Raw genomic sequence first — 18,681 nt, 5'->3', positions numbered from 1 at the left:
GAGTGGGTGTTGTGTATAGACCATCAAATAGTAGTAGTGAGGTTGGGACAGCATCAAGCAAGAAATAATGGATGTGTGCAATAAAGGTGCAGCAGTAATCATAGGCGACTTTAATCTACACATTGATTGGGCTAACCTAACTGGTAGCAATGCGGTGGAGGAGGATTTCCTGGAGTGTATTAGGGATGGTTTTCGAGACCAATATTTCAAGGAACCAACCAGGGAGCTGGCCATCCTCGACTGGGTATTGTGTAATGAGAAGGGACTAATTAGCAATCTTGTTGTGCGAGGCCCCTTGGGGAAAAGTGACCATAATATGGTAGAATTCCTTATTAAGATGGAGAGTGACAAAGTTAATTCGGAAACTAGGGTCCTGAACTTAAGGAAAGGTAACTTCGACGGGATGAGGTGTGAATTGGCTAGAATAGACTGGCAAATGATACTTAAAGGGTTGACGGTGGATAAGCAATGGCAAACATTTAAAGATCACATGGATGAACTTCAGCAATTGTACATCCCTGTCTGGAGTAAAAATAAAACGGGGAAGGTGGCTCAACCATGGCTAACAAAGGAAATTAAGGATAGTGTTAAAGCCAAGAAAGAAGCATATAAATTGGCTAGAAAAAGCAACAAACCTGAGGACTGGGAGACATTTAGAATTCAACAGAGGAGGACTAAGGGTTTAATTAAGAGGGGGAAAATAGAGTACAAGCGGAAGCTTGCAGGGAATATAAAAACTGACTGCAAAAGCTTCTATAAATATGTGAAGAGAAAAAGATTGTAAAGACAAACATAGGTCCCTTGCAGTCGGATTCAGGTGAATTTATAATGGGGAACAAAGAAATGGCAGACCAATTGAACCAATACTTCGGTTCTGTCTTCACGAAGGAAGATACAAATAACCTTCCGAATGTACTAAGGGACAGTGGGTCTAGTGAGAAGGAGGAACTGAAGGATATCCTTATTAGGCGGGAAATTGTGTTAGGGAAATTGATGGGATTGAAGGCTGATAAATCCCCGGGACTGATAGTCTGCATCCCAGAGTGCTCAAGGAAGTGGCCCTAGAAATAGTGGATGCATTGGTGATCATTTTCCAACAGTCTATCGACTCTGGTTCAATTCCCACGGACTGGCGGGTAGCTAATGTAATACCACTTTTTAAAAAAGGAAGGAGAGAGAAAACAGGTAATTATAGACCGGTTAGCTTGACATCAGTAGTGGGGAAAATGTTGGAATCGATCATGAAGGACGAAATAGCAGCACATTTGGAAAACAGTAACAAGATCGGATCAAGTCAGCATGGATTTATGAAAGGGAAATCATGCTTGACGAATCTTCTGGGGTTTTTTGAGGATGTAACTAGCAGAGTGGACAAGGGTGAACCAGTGGATGTGGTGCATTTGGACTTTCGGAAGGCTTTTGACAAGGTACCGCACAATATCTCCAAGTTTGCAGATGACATTAAACTGGGTGGCGGTGTGAGCTGTGAGGAGGATGCTAAGAGGCTGCAGGGTGACTTGGAAAGGTTAGGTGAGTGGGCAAATGCATGGCAGATGCAGTATAATGTGGATAAATGTGAGGTTATCCATTTTGGGGGCAAAAACACGAAGGCAGAATATTATCTGAATGGCGGCAGACTCGGAAAAGGGGAAGTGCAACGAGACCTGGATGTCATGGTTCATCAGTCACTGAAAGTGGGCACGCAGGTACAGCAGGCGGTGAAGAAGGCAAATGGTATGTTGGCCTTCATAGCTAGGGGATTTGAATATATAAGCAGGGAGGTCTTACTGCAGTTGTACAGGGTCTTAGTGAGACCTCACCTGGAATATTGTGTTCAGTTTTAGTCTCCTAGTCTGAGGAAGGACGTACTTGCTATTGAGGGAGTGCAGCGAAGGTTCACCAGACTGATTCCAGGGATGACTGGGCTGTCATATGAGGAGAGACTGGATCAACTGGGCCTGTATTCACTGGAGTTTAGAAGGATGGGAGGGGATCTCATAGAAACATATAAGATTCTGATGGGACAGGACAGGTTAGATGCGGGAAGAATGTTCCCGATGTTGGGGAAGTCCAGAACCGGGGGTCATAGTCTTAGGATAAGGGGTAGGCCATTTAGGACTGAGATGAGGAGAAACTTCTTCACTCAGAGAGTTGTTAACCTGTGGTATTCCCTGCCGCAGATAGTTGTTGATGCCAGTTCACTGGATATATTCAAGAAGGAGTTAGATATGGCTCTTATGGTTCAGGGGATCAAGGGGTATAGAGAGAAAGGAGGAAAGGGGTACTGAAGGAATGATCAGCCATGATCTTATTGAATGGCGGTGCAGGCTCGAAGGGCCGAATGGCCTACTCCTGCACCTATTTTTCTATGTTTCTATGTTTCTATCACAGCCCGCCAGATCAAAATCTGGACAAATAGAGATCCCCTCCTATCTCTGATTAAGAAATGTGTCCTGACTGGGGATTGGGCGCCCGCACACGGAGCATGCCCCGAGGAGATCAGACCGTTTCACAGGCGGATGGATGAGCTCTCCATCCAAGCTGACTGCCTACTATGGGGCAGCCAGGTAGTCATGACCCAGAGGGGCAGGGAGGCATTCACCAGGGAACTCCACAGCGAGTATCCAGGCATCGTGCTGATGAAGGCAATTGCCCGGTCACATGTTTGGTGGCCAGGAATTGATTCAGACCTGGAACACAGCTGGGTAATGCCCCCGGGACGCCCCGCTCAGCCCCTGGCCCTGGCCCACCAGGCCATGGTCACGTATTCATATAGACTACGCGGGCCTGTTCATGGAAAAATTGTTTCTCATTGTGGTAGATGCGTACTCGAAATGGATCGAGTGCATCATTTTGAATTCGTGCACGACATCCACCACTGTGGAGCGTCTACGTGCGGTCTTTGCAACCCACAGCTTGCCGGACATCCTTGTTAGCGATAATGGCCCATGTTTCACGAGCTACGGATTCTGGGAGTTCATGTTGGGCAATGGCATCAACCATGTCAGGACAGCACCGTTCAAGTCGGCCTCTAATGGCTAGGCGGAACGTGCGGTCCAAATCATTAAAGAAAGCATGCTCAGGATTCAAGGACCCTCCCTTCAATGCCGCCTATCATGCCTCCTGCTGGCCTATAGGTCCCGACCGCACTCGCTCACGGGGGTCCCGCCCGCTGAGCTACTTATGAAACAAACACTCAAAACTCGGTTGTCCCTCATTCACCCAGTCCTGACCGACATAGTTGAGGGCAAGCGCCAGTCCCAAAACGAGTACCATGACCGAAATTCAAGGGGGAGATGTATAGAAATAAATGACCCCGTATTTGTCCTCAACCACGCCGTGGGGCCCAAATGGCTTGAGGGTACTGTAATGGACAAAGAGGGGAACAGGGTCATCGTGGTTAAACTAAACAATGGGCAGATATGCGGTAAGCATCTGGACCAAGTTAAAAAAAAAAGGTTCAGCGTGGACACTGAGGAACCTGAGGAAGATAATGAAATGGTGCTCACACCACCGCCAGTGAACGAACAACAAGAACATTCAGCAGCATGCACAGTCCCGGCGGTCAGCCCGGACAGGCTAGAATCACCACAGGTGACAGACACTCACACCAAGGCTCAACAACCAGAGCCCCAACTGCGGCGCTCCACGAGGGAGCGTAGACCACCTGAAAGACTTAACCTATGATCCCAATAAGACTTTGGGGGGAGATGATGTCATGTATGTAACCTCTATGTAATACCACTGCAATACTGTATATACTTAAGCAATGCACGCCTTGACCATAGCGGGTGAACTTGTGGTCCTTACCTGGTCATCCAGGTATATAAAGGGAGGTCCCACGCAGGGTCATCACTTCTTGGTCCTGTGAATAAAGGTTCAGGTCATAGAGTGACCTTGTCCATAGAATGTGCCTTGTGTGGGATTTGTGCCATTGAGTAAGGACATTACACATGCCCCCAACATTGCAGTACATCACATGAGGCCAACATTACAGTGCAATAAACTTACATTACATTACATTACATCAGGCCAACATTAGTTACAGTTACATTACATGACATGACAGGACCGCAATACAGACCGGGGATTGTATTCAACTTACCATCCTGTGTGAGTGGGTCAGCTCCAATGCTGGTGGTGGCATGGTTGCTATCCCCGGCCAGGGACAGGACACGGATCTCTATTTCAGTCAATGGCTCTTGGGTTGTGGATCTTCCACTGATCGGTTGCTATTATTGCAGATGTCTTCTTCTGCAGAAAGTAAAGTAAATGAAAGTAAAAATCTTCAATCCATTTAAAATCGTGGCCACACACACACACACACTATAAAACACTGCGTTGATCCTCTTGTCATTGCCTGAAAGCACAAATACATCGCCGTAACCTTAAGATAAATAACATCATCCGTGTGACACTGAACCTACATTTACATGGTACATGGCACATGGAGGGTGCATAAATAAAATCATTACTTACTCTTGCGACCTTCACCAGGTCATTCCACCTCTAACGGCACCTTTCCCCGGTGCGTACCATGGTACTTGTGGAGGACACAGCCTCCCCGATCTCGTCCCATATCCTGTTGTACTCCTTTGTGGGGGGCTTTCCACGACCACCCTTCATTAGCTCGGAGTACCTCTCTGTTATATTCTCGAAGGGCAGGTAACTCCGTCTCGTCGAGGCGGGCGCCCTCAACCTCCCGTCCTTCTCGATGTTCCTGCGCTTCGACTTTTTTTTTTACATTTCCATAATATTTCTGTTATGATTTTTGCTTTGTAAAATATGTCTTATTGTTCAAACTGTAGAATTATTAGTTGTTATGAATTTTTTTAACTCTGTAATGTGTTTTTAAAGTAACTGCCTGTCGACTAGCTTGCTGCACCTGCTCACTCTCTTTCCCTCCTCTTCAACTCACTGCGCATGTAATGGTGACCCTGACCCCCGAAATCGCGAGTAAAACGCTTCTGTGAAAAAAACAGAAAAAAAATGTAATCGTGCATGCGCAGTTCAGTGCCGCACCGTCCATCAAAAAGAAAGTCAATTTGGATCGACTACTATGTTACCTACCACCTGCTACAGACCGTTGGTATACCGCTGACATAATGGTAGAAAAAAAATCGACTAATTTTGTCCTCTTTGGTATGCCGGTGATTTGAAACAACACACCGCTGGCATACCCCGGACCTTACTCAACGTCCAATTTCGGGCCCTTTGTCTTCACCTTCATAAGGCTTACATTCAGATCTGTTTTTGGATGGTCAGATTTCTGAGAGAAATGCCAGCTTTTTTGTAGCTGTCAGCTTTTGCTATTTTTATGTTAGTATGCATGCTTCACCTACCCACCTTCTCACCATATCCAATAATCATCCCCTTTCCCTCCAGAAATACATGTAATTGCCTCACGTACACAATCTTAGCTGTTCACTTTACTGGTAATTCATTCCACAAATCCTTGTGGATGAAAAAATGAATTCCACCAGAGTCCTCTTCATTTTCTTAAATCCTAATTTTAACTAGCATGCTCTGGTTTTTAAACCCTTCATCAAGCTGCTTGTGCAAGTTTTGCCAATTCCCTTCAAAATTTTGAAAATTTAATTATATCACCATGCAATTGCTTGTCCAAAAATAAAACTTCCTTAAACTTTACTCATATCATACATTTCTAATGTCTCAAATCATCTTTGTTGGTCACCTCTGTACCCTCTCAAGGGCACTAATATCCTGCCTGTGACCAGAACTACATGCATCTATAAATGGGATCTACCCAATCCCTTGAACAGCACTGCTTAAATCCTCCTGCCAATTGCAAACTATACTTTTAGTTTGGCATGAGGGGAGGCGGGGAAGGGGGGCTGTTCTTTGTGACAGTTCTATAGCAGGAATGGGGTACTGAAGTTGCATGTTCAGCCATGAACTCATTGAGTGGCGGTGCAGGCTAGAAGGGCCGAATGGCCTACTCCTGCACCTATTTTCTATGTTTCTTCTATGTTTCTACTCTTGACCTGTGCCTTTTTTTGTTCTTTCACAAAATCTTCAAATTAGTCAGCGCCGACATGGAATGTTCACTTACTCATGACAGAGTAATTTGAGGTCAGCAAAGAACCTGATATCACTGCTTTCATCTTTATGACATTTTCTGTGGAGCTTTTTCACTTGAGTTGAAATTGGTTTGAAATCTAGAATGCCTTGCATTCTTCCGTTGCCCTTTTCAAACTCCCTTCTGCTTCTACCGATAAGGATTTACATTTCTTAAGATGTGATGTCAGGTTTTCTCTCTGGAATCACCATATAATAAAACTTTAAAAATAGGAAGCTGATGTTCCTTTAAACCTTTCTTTTGGCAAAGCTGTAATGTCAGTTGAGTTGCTGGATGATGTGTGAGCTTGCTGAGTTCCTGTTTCAGAATGCCGGTGTTATTCTAGTTTAATTACTTTGTTTCAGAAAGTATTCCTTACTTAATATTCTGCTTCCTGTCCAACGGGACCCCACTGCACAAGCTTATAGCTAAGGCTTTTTACTAAAAGTTGAGTTTATAAATCATGCCTTTAAAAAATCCAGTTGAAAGTAAATTGGTATAAAATGACCGTTCTGAATTTCTCTGCTCATCAGAGATGCCACTGTTGGGGAATGGAACTATTTTCCATTTTTGGTAATAAATGACCATAACAAAGCACAAGTGACTTTTTTCCTATGTTACCAGTGTGATTTTCTTTTCTTTCCCTATACGAGCAACATGTTTGTCTCTCTGAAGGGGATTATCAGTCTTGCGGCATTTTGTGCTGTGGGATCATATCCATTTGGAATTGGGTTGATATTCTACAAACTTATTTCACACAGAACTCTTAAAGACCACATGAGATTTACATCCATCAGTGCGGAGAGATTTTCATCCATCAGCCCGAACAGGTCCCTGAAATAAAAGCATGATGCAGAAGTCCAATACGTAGCCCACACACCCTTCTCAAAAGAATGAATATATTTCTAGTGTGTGTGTGTGTATGTGCACACGTGTGTAAATACTAACTTTAATGCAACAATGTTACATGATTAAATGTGTCTATGTGGCAGCTGTAGTGGCTAGCCTAATCCAATGTAGTGAAACTAATCCCAAGCCAAAAACTGTTTCTATTTTAAATTGCGTACCAATATTCTTCAGTGGATCAATGCATTTATTGTTATAGAAACATAGAAACATAGAAAATAGGTGCAGGAGTAGGCCATTTGGCCCTTCGAGCCTGCACCGCCATTCAATGAGTTCATGGCTGAACATGCAACTTCAGTACCCCATTTCTGCTTTCTCGCCATACCCCTTGATCCCCCTAGTAGTAAGAAGCATATTGAAGCATATTGTTTCCCATAATGCACTGCACAATTAATCTTGGACATACCTTATTATTTTCAGTGAAGTCCTATATCAGGGCATATATTTTCTTGTTACTACATTTCATTTGTCATCAGATGCCTTTTTTTAACATGTAAAATAATATTATCTAATATATACTTTCCATTTTCAACTTGATCAAGGAACATCCCTGGAATGCACTGCCTGAAAGGGTGGCAGAAGTAGATTCAATAGTAACTTTCAAAATGGAATTGGATATATACTTGAAAAGGAAAAATTTGCAGGGCTGTGGGGAAAGAGCAGTGGAGTGGGAATAATTGGATAACTCTTTCAAAGAGCCAGCACAGGCACAATGGGCCGAATGATACCATCTGTGCTGTATGATTCTATGATATCATACCCAAACCTTATAACAAAATAGGGTAGCGTTTCTGATTAGTTATTTCTGATAATCGAACATAAGTGGCGAGTGTCTCACCTCCTGACTCCCCAAAGCCTTTCCACCATCTACAAGGCACAAGTCAGGAGTGTAATGTTGTACTCTCCACTTGTCTGGATGAATGCAGCTCCAACAACACTCAAGAAGCTTGACATCATTCAGGACAAAGCAGCCGCTTGATTGGCATCCATCCACCACCTTCAGCATTCACTCCCTCCATCACTGGTGCACCGTGGCTACAGTGTGTACCATCTATAAGATGCACTGTAGGAACTGGCCACAGCTTCTTCGGCTGCACCTCCCAAACCCACGATCTCTACCACCTAGAAGGACAAGGGCAGCAGGCGCATGGGAACACCACCACCTGCATGTCTGCAAGTTCCCCTCTAAGTTACACACCATCCTGACTTGGAAATATATCGCAGTTCCTATTTTGTCGCTGGGTCAAAATCCTGGAACTCCGTCCCCAACAGCACTGTGGGAGTACCTTCACCGCAAGGACTGCAGCGGTTCAAGAAGGCGGCTCACCTCCACCTTCTCAAGGGCAAATAGGGATGGGCAATAAATGCTGGCCTTGCCAGCAACGCCCACATCCCAGAACAAATTTTTTAAAAAAATAAGCAATTGGAAAGCGGTGTGGAGATTGGTGATGCTGGATCATCACCAAAGTGCAATGTTCAGTTTCGCGATAGTAATTTTGAAGGTTGCCAGAAGTACTCCCAGCCTTCCAGTGATTATTGCAAATGGGAGCAAAATGGCATCAGTGCGTGTGGATGCAATTTCCTGGAATTTAGACCTGCATAGTGCTGATGCCTAAAACTTCGAATTAAATGGCCACCTGAGTTTGCTGGGAAATTTTCGTATGTAGAAAAAGATTTAAAGAGACCTATAAGGTGACTTTCCGCTGTTTTTCCATCATCTGTTTTCCTCTCCCCCCTCTTGTCTGCACTTAGTTACTCAGGAGGCGTTGCATTTTTGTTTAGATTTGTCACAATGCAGTACCCTATAGCAATCTCTTTTTACTTATGTTCTTTTTTGGACGAAGCAGAGATGGAACAATGGAGGAAATGCAAGGTAGGTTCAGCTGCACCAGAGACTGACTCTGTGCACTGGGTGGTGCACCATATTTAAAGGCAGAGCTATAGCTAGGATTGGTCAGAGTTTCTGTAGATACTTCAAATAACCAGGGAGAGTGTGACGGAGGAGAGCCATACCATCCAGCAATTATTTGGCAGAAACTTCTTTTATAATGGACAAAATCTACATTAAAAGAAGACTTCTGTCATGCTACCAACGGATTTTTCATCAGATGCAGCCACTTATCTTCAACTGGCCACATCCCTTTATTTTACCTAACAATCCTCATAAGCAGTCCCCTACTGGGGAGGAAATCTTCCTCTGCAGCTTAATTTGGATGAAAAAGGGAAATCCTCTGGCCGGAATCTTCCCAGCCCTGTGCGTGTGAGTTTGGACTTGGACCGGCTGTCAAAATGGCCGTGATCGACAGCGGGGTGGAAGTCTGCTCTGAACCAAGTGCTCTGCGGTTTGCAGACCCGGCACTAAGTGGCGTGTCAGGCTATTGAGATAGTTAAGAAGCTGCTTAAAGCTATTTGAGCAGCATTTTTTTACGAGGTTCCCGTCCCTCGGGGATCACGCCAGGTAAGTATGTTGGGTTCTCAACAACTCTGGATTGGTTTGACCAGTTGACAGCTGCAGAAGTAGTATAAAAGCTACCATTTCACAGCTATTAAATGTCCAATCTTGGATCTGGAGCCTTCAGGATTTGGAATACACTTTTCAGCTCTATGGAGGTTTGAAGTGTTTGCAGTGAACTCTCTATCACTGTCGCCTCCTTAGAGCACCATTGACAGATCATTTCTGTCATCTCAACTTCAGCTGCCATCTATTCCATCAGCATCGGTGCCTTTGAAAAAATCTCGCCCTGGTCCTCAGAATTCCATCACGATCAGCCCCAAAACCAGGCACACGAGCATCACCAACAATAACACCAACCTTCTCCGCAATCACCTGATGCTGCACAGGGCACAGGGCATCCACCTGACCACCTGGCCAGGGATGGCTTCACTATGGCCACATTTACTTCACTTGATGCTGTACACCCTGGCTGCCACATGATGCGCTGCAACTCACCATTCACTGAAACTCACTAAGCCACTTCCAAAAGTGCACACAGATCTGTCCAAGAAGGCAAAAGTGTTGAAAATAAAGATTTCAATGTTTGACAATATATTAGCAAAAACTTTACATCAGCATTGGTGATAACACCCAAGTGCCTACCCTTGTGTGTTAGTTGGTATAATTGGAAAAGGATGAGGGTGAGTGTAAGGGGTGACTAGTGAGATGGGGATGTGATAATGTAGATAGAGAGAGAGAGGGATGGGTGGAGGTGCAAGGTATGTTGGTGTGAGTAAGGGTGTGCAGAGGTAGGGTCGGGAAGGAGAGTGATAGGGATGTGATGAATGGCACAGCAGGATGAGGTTGAGTGTGGCTTTGCAGTATCATTTTGTGATCTACATAGTTGCACCATGGCAGCCAGGACCTCCTGACGACATCCCTGCTTGTGCCCTCCTGTACAATGTGCAACCAGGCTGTGTTGGTGTCCTGGGGAGGTCTCTTACGCACATGGGGAGGGAAGAGGACCTCCTGGTATGCTGTGACTCCCTCCATAAAGGAGGGAGTCATGGGAGAGCCTGGGTGCAGCCGTGCACCTTTGTGCAGTGCTTCAGTATTTGCAGCACCTCAGTGCTGCATAACACTGACCGCACCACTGTCAAAATGTATGTGGGCATGGTCCCTTTTAAGGAACCCGGCTGATAATTCATCATCAGAGATGACATCATCAGACCCGCTTCCTTTTAATTGGCCGAGAACTTTGCAGGGCGGGCTTAACAATCCCAATCTAGGGAAAGTTGCATGGGAAGCTGGCACAGAGCCAGAAGCCGGACGCGCCCTCCTCTGTCCCGCCTCAGTAGGAAAAATCAAGCTCAGTCTGTGTGTGGAGAAAATGCAATTGTGGTTATCTAAAAACATGTACAGGTATAAGTAAAACCTTTTGAATCAGCAATCTAATTTTGCTGATTTGCTGCTCTTTTCTCCACATCTATACCAAAGGCCTGTTACTGGGAAACACCTTACTGGTACCCAAATGGCCATTCTTCAAGTATGACCTTAGACAGTGCATGTTGACAGGCTGTTCAACCATGCAGGGCAGTTGGTGCTGGCAGGCTTCTTGGTCATGCAGGGCATCGCAGCTCAGCCTGATCCTGACCTCACCTAATGCCCAGGCTTTTCATCGAGAGTCACTGGATAGTGATGAGGAGGAGGAAACCTGCTCTTAAAGGGAATGGTCGTCCATCATACATTACAATTCTATTGCTTTTGATCTACAGTCATAATCATGCAATATAATCAAAGTCCTGCTTTTGGCTACCATTGTCTCCCAAACTCAGTGCTTTTTGTCTTGTCCTATGACTATATTTCAATAAGAGGATTTTTTTTCCTATAGGTAGCACTATTATTTAAAATGACTATAGAATGCATTATGAGCCGATGCGTAACCTTGGTTTCTCAAATAGAAATAGCAGCCATCAGCAAATTGGGTCAGAGGTGTAATTATCCTATTTCCTGATGATTGGCAGTCAGGAATGTAATTTTCAAACTATTGGATGACCAAATCACAGTGAAATTATTCCACAATCTATCCAATGTCCTGTATTTCCACCTTACTCTATGAATTTAATATCTGTTACATTGAAAATTGTATTCCCTAGGTCCCCAGTGGCTCAGTTGCTAAAGGCAACTGCCTTTGATTCCCATTCTTGGCTGACCTCACAGGGAGGTGTAGTGGACATTACAATTGGACTCCACATCCCTGGATTTAGAAGAGGGACAATCAGCCAGAGCCACTGCCCAGCAACCATGTACTAAATGATAGTCTGCTGATAATTTGAAATATTTTGTACTAAAGAAATTTGAATTATGCAGTAATTCAAATTGTGAAACATAAATACAGCAAAATAGTAACTCAGTGGTTTGAAAAAATGGAATCACTAGATAATTCAATTGAGAAACTTTGAATTAAAAGCAGCAGATATAATGTGTATTTTAGGGTTATTGCTACAATACTCCGATGGGCAAGCGAGGCGAGAAGCTGCTCTTTTAAATCACTTTTGCATTGGTGTTTTTTTAGTTTGATTACCGAAGAGGAGTCAAGGGTTATGGGGAGCAGGCGGGGAAGTGGTATTGAGGCCCAGGATCAGATCAGCCATGATCTGATTGAATGGCAGAGTAGGCTCGAGGGGCCAAATTGCCTACTCCTGCTCCTATTTCTTATGTTCTTATGTTATGTTATGCTAGTCAGTATTTGGGCAGGAAGGATCTGGCTTAGCTGTGATGCCTCTATGGTTAAATATCATGCGAACACTCACCGCATGGGCTCATGCCTGAATGCCCAGTTGAGCAAGGTAGCAGCAAGCAGCTGACATTGGTAGAACCATACTACAGCAGAAGCAAACGCCTTCAAGAGTGGATGATATAGGCAAAGAAAACTGTTGGTGATGATTATGCTTAATAAAAAAAATCCACGCACAGGCATCTTCCATCCCTTCAATTGGAGTTCAGGACTGGAATATCGAGTCCTTCATTGAACTCATGTGGAAGCAAGTCATCCTCGTTCGAGGGATCGCCTATGATGATGATGCTAATGCTTAGCACGTTGGGGGATTTAGGTTACTTAAAGAGACTACATATGTGCTCTGTTCTTCCCTTGAAATAATGAGACAACTGACCTTGCGAGGGGCTGTCATCGCACTGTTGGCACAATGCACTTTTCTGCCTAGTTATTACTCTCACTATGAACCAATGGAGTTCCTGAGGGAATATGTGCTCATAACTCTGTTTCTAATATTTATCTGGTAATAATTCTTATACATTTCACTTTACTATAATAACCTATATTTTCCATTCATGCTAACAGTTTCTAACATGTGGTTTGAATCTGTAGGTAACGCCTGGAAGCAAGGCTTCGCTAGCTAATCTCTCCCCTGGTGATGTCATCCTGGCCATTGATGGAGTAAGTACGGACTCTATGGCACATGTTGATGCTCAGAATAGGATCAAGGCTGCCTCCCAACAGTTAAGCCTGAAGATTGACCGGTTAGTATAGCAGTAGTGCAATATTACATATTCTATGAATCAAAGCAGCTTTACTGGGAAAATCGGCTTTTTGTAGAAAATCAATTTCAGAATACTGCATCTGCAGCAAAGGAATAGGGAACACAGTAAAAGACTGCTTGGTGTAATCATCCTTGGGAATGTAATTTTTGATTTAAAATGGTTCTTCTAGCAAAAGTAATAATTTTGTGTTTCAGTGCCTCTTCCTTTTGCTTCACTGTGCATTTTAAATAAATGATGTTCTATAAATACCTTCCGTAGTTTGTAATTGATGCCAAATAAATCAATAATACATCAGACTACAAAAAACAATGTAACTGTTGAGATTTTCTCCACTTGTGTCCCAGGCCTGAAACCAAGCTTTGGTCTCCTCAAGTCACTGAAGATGGCAAGGCAAATCCCTTCAAGATTAATTTAGAGGCTGAACCACAGGTAAATGCAGTCGGGAAGCTCAAACGTCTCGATTGCTTAAGTGTCTGTTATTATGAGACATACATGCATTGGGGGTCATGGTAAACAAAATATGCTAAGACTGGTAATTCTTTGCAACTTACCTGCTTAATTGCAATAAGATATGCTCACTAAGAAAGTCACAGGACCTAAACATCTCAATTTCTTACCATATGGCTAATTCACAGACACTTCAAAAAATAATTTTAACCTTTTACAGACACTGCACTAAAAAGTGTTATTGCAGAAGCATTACAAATGAGTTATTGTACTACGTTATTTAAATAAGAACATAAGAAATGGGAGCATTTGGCCCCTCGAGCCTGCTGCACCATTCAATAAAATCATGGCTGATCTGATCATGGACTCAGCTCCATTTCCCTGTACGCTCCCCATAGCCCTTTATTCCCTTATCGGTCAAAAATTTGTCTATCTCCGCCTTAAATATATTCAATGACCCAGCCTCCACAGCTCTCTGGGGCAGAAAATTCCAAAGATTTACAACCTTCTAAGAGAAGAAATTTCTCCTCATCTCAGTTTTAAATGGGCGGCCCCTTATTCTGAGACTATGTCCCCTAGTTTTAGTTTCCCCTATGAGTGAAAATATCCTCTCTGCATCCACCTTGTCGAGCCCCCTCATTATCTTATAAGTTTCAATAAGATCACCTCTCATTCTTCTGAACTCCAATGTATATAGGCCCAACCTACTCAACCTATCTTCATAAGTCAACCCCCTCATCTCCGAAATCAACCTAGTGAACCTTCTCTGTACAGCCTCTAATTCAAGTATATCCTTCCTTAAATACGGAGACCAAAACTGTACACAGTAGACCAGGTGTGGCCTCACCAATATCCTGTACAGTTTTAGCAGGACTTCTCTGCTTTTATATTCTATCCCCCTTGCAATAAAGGCCAACATTCAATTTGCCTTCCTGATTACTTGCTGTACCTGCATACTCACTTGTTGTGTTTCATGCTCAAGGACCCCTAGATCCCTCTATACTACAGCACTTTGCAATTTTTCTCCATTTAAATTATCATTTGCTTTTCTATTATTTCTGCCAAAGTGGATAATCTCACATTTTCCCACATTGTACTCCATCTGCCAAATTTTTGCTCACTCACTTAGCCTGCCTATATCCATTTGCAGATTTTTTGTGTCCTCCTCACAATTTGCTTTCCCAACCATCTTTGTATCATCAGCAAACTTGGCTACATTACACTTGGTCACTTCATTCAAGTCATTAATATAGATTGTAAATAGTTGAGGACCCAGCACCGATCCCTGCGACACTCCACGAGTCACTGTTTGCCAACCGGAAAATGAACCATTTAACCCGACTCTCTGTTTTCTGTTAGTTAGCCAATCCTCTATCCATGCTAATATATTACCCTCAATCCCGTGTGCTTTTATCTTGTGCAGTAACCTCTTATGTGGCACCTTATCGAATGCCTTCTGGAAATCCAAATACACTACATCCATTGGTTCCCCCCTTATCCACCCTACTCATTACATCCTCAAAGAACTGCAGCAAATTTTTCAAACATGATTTCCCTTTCATAAAACCATGATGACTCTGCTTGATTGAATCATGCTTTTCCAAATGTCCCGTTACTGCTTCCTTAATAATGGACTGCTAACATTTTCCCAATGATAGGTGTTAGGCTAACTGGTCTATAATTTTCTGTTTTTTGTCTGCCTCCTTTTTTAAATAGGGGCGTTACATTTGCGATTTTCCAATCTGCTGGGACCACCCCAGAATCCAGGGAATTTTGGTAGATTAGAACTAATGCATCCACTATCTCCGTAGCCACTTCTCTTATGATCCTAGGATATAAGGCATCAGGTCCAGGGGACTTGTCTGCCTTTAGTCCCATTATTTTACCAAGTACTAGTTCATTAGTTATAGTGATTGTATTAAGTTCCTCCCTACCTATAGCCCCTTGATTATCCACTATTGGGATGTTCTTAGTGTTTTCTACCGTGAAGACCGATGCAAAATATTTGTTCAACGTCTCTGCCATTTCCCTGTTCTCCATTATTAATTCACCAGTCTCATCCTCTATGGGACCAACATTTACTTTAGCCACTCTTTTCTTTTTTATGTACCTGTAGAAACTCTTAGTATCTGTTTTTATATTTCCTGCTAGTTTACTTTCATAATCTATCTGCCCTCTCTTAACCATTTTTTTAGTCATTCTCTGCTGGCTTTAAAAAATTTCCCAATCCTCTGGCCTCCCACTAGTCTTGGCCATATTGTATGCCTTTGTTTTCAGTTTGATACCCTCCCTTATTTCCTTAGTTAGCCACGGATGGTTATCCTTTCTCTTACAGTCTTTCCTTCTCAGTGGGATATATTTTTGTTGGGAGTTATGAAATATCTCCTTAAATATACAGTAAACTATTGTTAGCCACAGCAGATCGCATCTGAGAGATGGCGCGCAAAGTACATCACTACAAATTATTTTCCTTCAGGTACTTATCCAATTTCCATTTGAAAGCCATAATTGAATATGCTTCCACCATCCTTTCAGGCACTGAATTCCAGATCCTAACCACTCGCTGCGAAGCAAAGTTTTTCCTCCTGTCGCCTTTGGTTCTTCTGCCAACCACCTTAAATCTTTATCCTCTGGTTCTCGGCCCTTCTGTCAATGGGAACAGTTTCTCTCTATCTGCTCTGTCCAGACCCCTCATGATTTTAAACACCTCTATCAAATCTCCTCTCAACCTACTCTGCTCTAAGGAGAACAACCACAGCTTCTCCAATATATGCTTCTCCAATATATACTGAAGTCCCTCATCCCTGGAACCATTCTTGGAAATCATTTCTGCACCCTCTCTGATGCCTTCACATCCTTCCTAAAGTATGCAGCATGTCAAGGCATCAAGTGGTAATGAGGGAGTGTAATTCTCTGTCCTACCTGAACCAACCCCGCCCCCCCCACCCCACAGCCCCTCCCCCTCGCCAAAAAAATAGCATTGGTAAATTTCTGGGCGCTGGTTACCCTATATTCACCCTCACCCAGGGATGACAGTGGGATGAGGAGAACAATAAATACTTTCAAGCAGAAACTTATGTTTAAATAGTTACTTTGGGTTTCCAGTTCAATTATGACTGACTTTTCTATAAATCATGCCTTATGTTTAAGATGTCATAACACTAATACAGTCAACATCTAACTGTTGTGTGATGTAACAAATTTTAATTCTTTACCGCCTCTACACCAGATTGCACGTTAATTATTTCATAACATAATAATAGAAGCGTATGTTCTGAGTGCTGGCCTCTGCTTTATACTCCAATTAGATTTTAACTTTGTGTGATAGTCTAAATAGGCCAAAGCGAGTCGGCAGCCTGTTTTACATTTCTCTCGATTTTTATTTCCGCTCACGTCAATGGAAATAAAATTGGGAGAGAAGTAAAACAGGCTGCCGATTCACAATAATCCGTTTTACACTATCACACAAAGTCAAAATCTAGCAGGGGGATTTTGGCTGTGTGATTGGAAGGGTGGCGAGCAGAGGTCAGTGATCCCTAATATTTCCTACATCACAATGGTGACTACACTTCAAACGCACTTCATTGGCTCTAAGGTGCTTTGGGAAGTCCTGAGGTCATGAAAGGCGCTATACAGGTTGAATCTCCCTTATCCGGAACCCTCGGGACCTGGCCAATTCTGGATAAGGGATTTTTCTGGATGAGGGTTGGTCACGTTAAATTGGATGGTACAGGTACTGAGTAAGGCGATATCGGGGCTTGAGGCTGGGAGTGCGGCAGAGAGATCATGGGGGGAGGGCGGTGGCAGGGGGGGTGTTGAATTGCGGGGTCAGGCCAGCGATTGCGGGAGTCGGCAGCGAGGAAGGACTTCAATTTGTTCATGTCAGAGTTCTGCGTATGCGCCACCCAGTGGCTGGGAATGGTTCCGGACGAGGGGTGGTTCCGGATAAGGGAGTTCTGGATAAGGGAGTTTCAACCTGTATAAGTATAAGTCTTTCTTAATAATATAACTAACATACCATTGTACACACTGTACACTTACCAATATCAGTCTCTGTTGTAAAAGTTATATTACCTCCAAGTGGATGGTGTGAGGAACCAAGGAATTTTTTTTTCCACAGTTAGTCTATAACTCTGACTGATGGAGGGAGATTTGCTTCCAGGGTACTGCAGGGATAGGTGGGAAGTAATCTACTGCTGAGATTGTATCTCGTAGGCTAGAAGTTACCGTCAGTGATAATAGCAGATGAAGCTTTACATGCGCTTACGACATTCCCCTGTCCGCTATTTTAACAGAAACATTATTTGTTTATTTTAAACTGGTTAACCCCTCCGTTAAAATAACAGACATAGGAGTATCATGTAAACGCACTAAATGTTTGTCCGCTAATATCACCAACAGTAATATCTAGATTCATGATTTGGTGCAAGTTCAAGAGCTGGAGGAACTATCTGTCTGCTTTGTTTGTCGCATTGTGTTGTACTTACAAAAAATATTATTAACGAGAGGAGATGTTAAAAAGTTAATCGATTTGGAAGAAATGACTGTGTTTGGTTTTCAGTTTTAGTCTTGCTTGGAAGTTTTGAAGAAGCTAAAATAGCATTACTGCAACATGAAAAACCCACATTCTGACACCAGCCATTTTATCTTGATTACTGAACAATAAAATGGGATGAATAAGTAAATTTAAACCCAGTGATTAGCATTCCCTTATGCAACATTATATTCATCATAAAGCCTAGAGATTGCTGTTGGTGTGCTATTTGAGGATTAGCTGTGGATGACAGAAGCATTTTGGCAGAAATTACTAATGCTGGTTAGTAACACAGTGTTTTTGGTTTCAGCCTGTGTGCAAACAGTGGGATTTTTCTTCCACGCAGCTGGCCAACCAATGGAAAGGGAGCAGCAGTAACCCTCTATATCAGCTGTGAACTGCAATTATGAGACATTTAAGCATCTCAAGTTGCAATTAGGAAGGAAAAACACAGCTAATTAGTAATTAAATTGCTTCGGAATATGTTCCTTGGAGAGAAAAGCAAGGAGTTCTAACTTCCAAGCCCTTCTGTAAGACCCGAGAGAGAGAAGGCACATGATTTAAAACAACCAGAAATAACTGGTCAACAAGCATGGGAGATTGTAGCTTTCAACAGTGAGTCTCCATAGTCTTGGATGGAACTGAATTAACAATAATGCATAGCCCACCAAGGTCTACAAAAAAGGATGGGACAAGATGATATGAAGCCCTGAATCCCCC

The 18,681-nt window shown here is 43.1% G+C and overlaps 1 protein-coding gene across 2 annotated transcripts in view; it reads left to right on the top strand.

Annotated features, from left to right (window-relative positions):
* pdlim3b (PDZ and LIM domain 3b) overlaps positions 1-18,681 on the top strand; it is a 101,565-nt gene that overhangs the window by 46,817 nt on the left and 36,067 nt on the right. For both annotated transcript variants that reach the window (XM_070879136.1, XM_070879128.1), the window contains exons 2-3: positions 12,808-12,959; positions 13,325-13,409. In XM_070879136.1, coding sequence (XP_070735237.1) covers positions 12,808-12,959; positions 13,325-13,409 — 237 coding nt within the window. The remainder of the gene's footprint in view (positions 1-12,807; positions 12,960-13,324; positions 13,410-18,681) is intronic.

Source organism: Pristiophorus japonicus, chromosome 1 (genome assembly GCF_044704955.1).
Source record: "Pristiophorus japonicus isolate sPriJap1 chromosome 1, sPriJap1.hap1, whole genome shotgun sequence".
NCBI classification, from domain to species: domain Eukaryota; kingdom Metazoa; phylum Chordata; class Chondrichthyes; family Pristiophoridae; genus Pristiophorus; species Pristiophorus japonicus.
The sequence above is the reverse complement of the archived record's forward strand: the minus strand, read 5'-3'. Positions and strand labels throughout refer to the sequence as shown.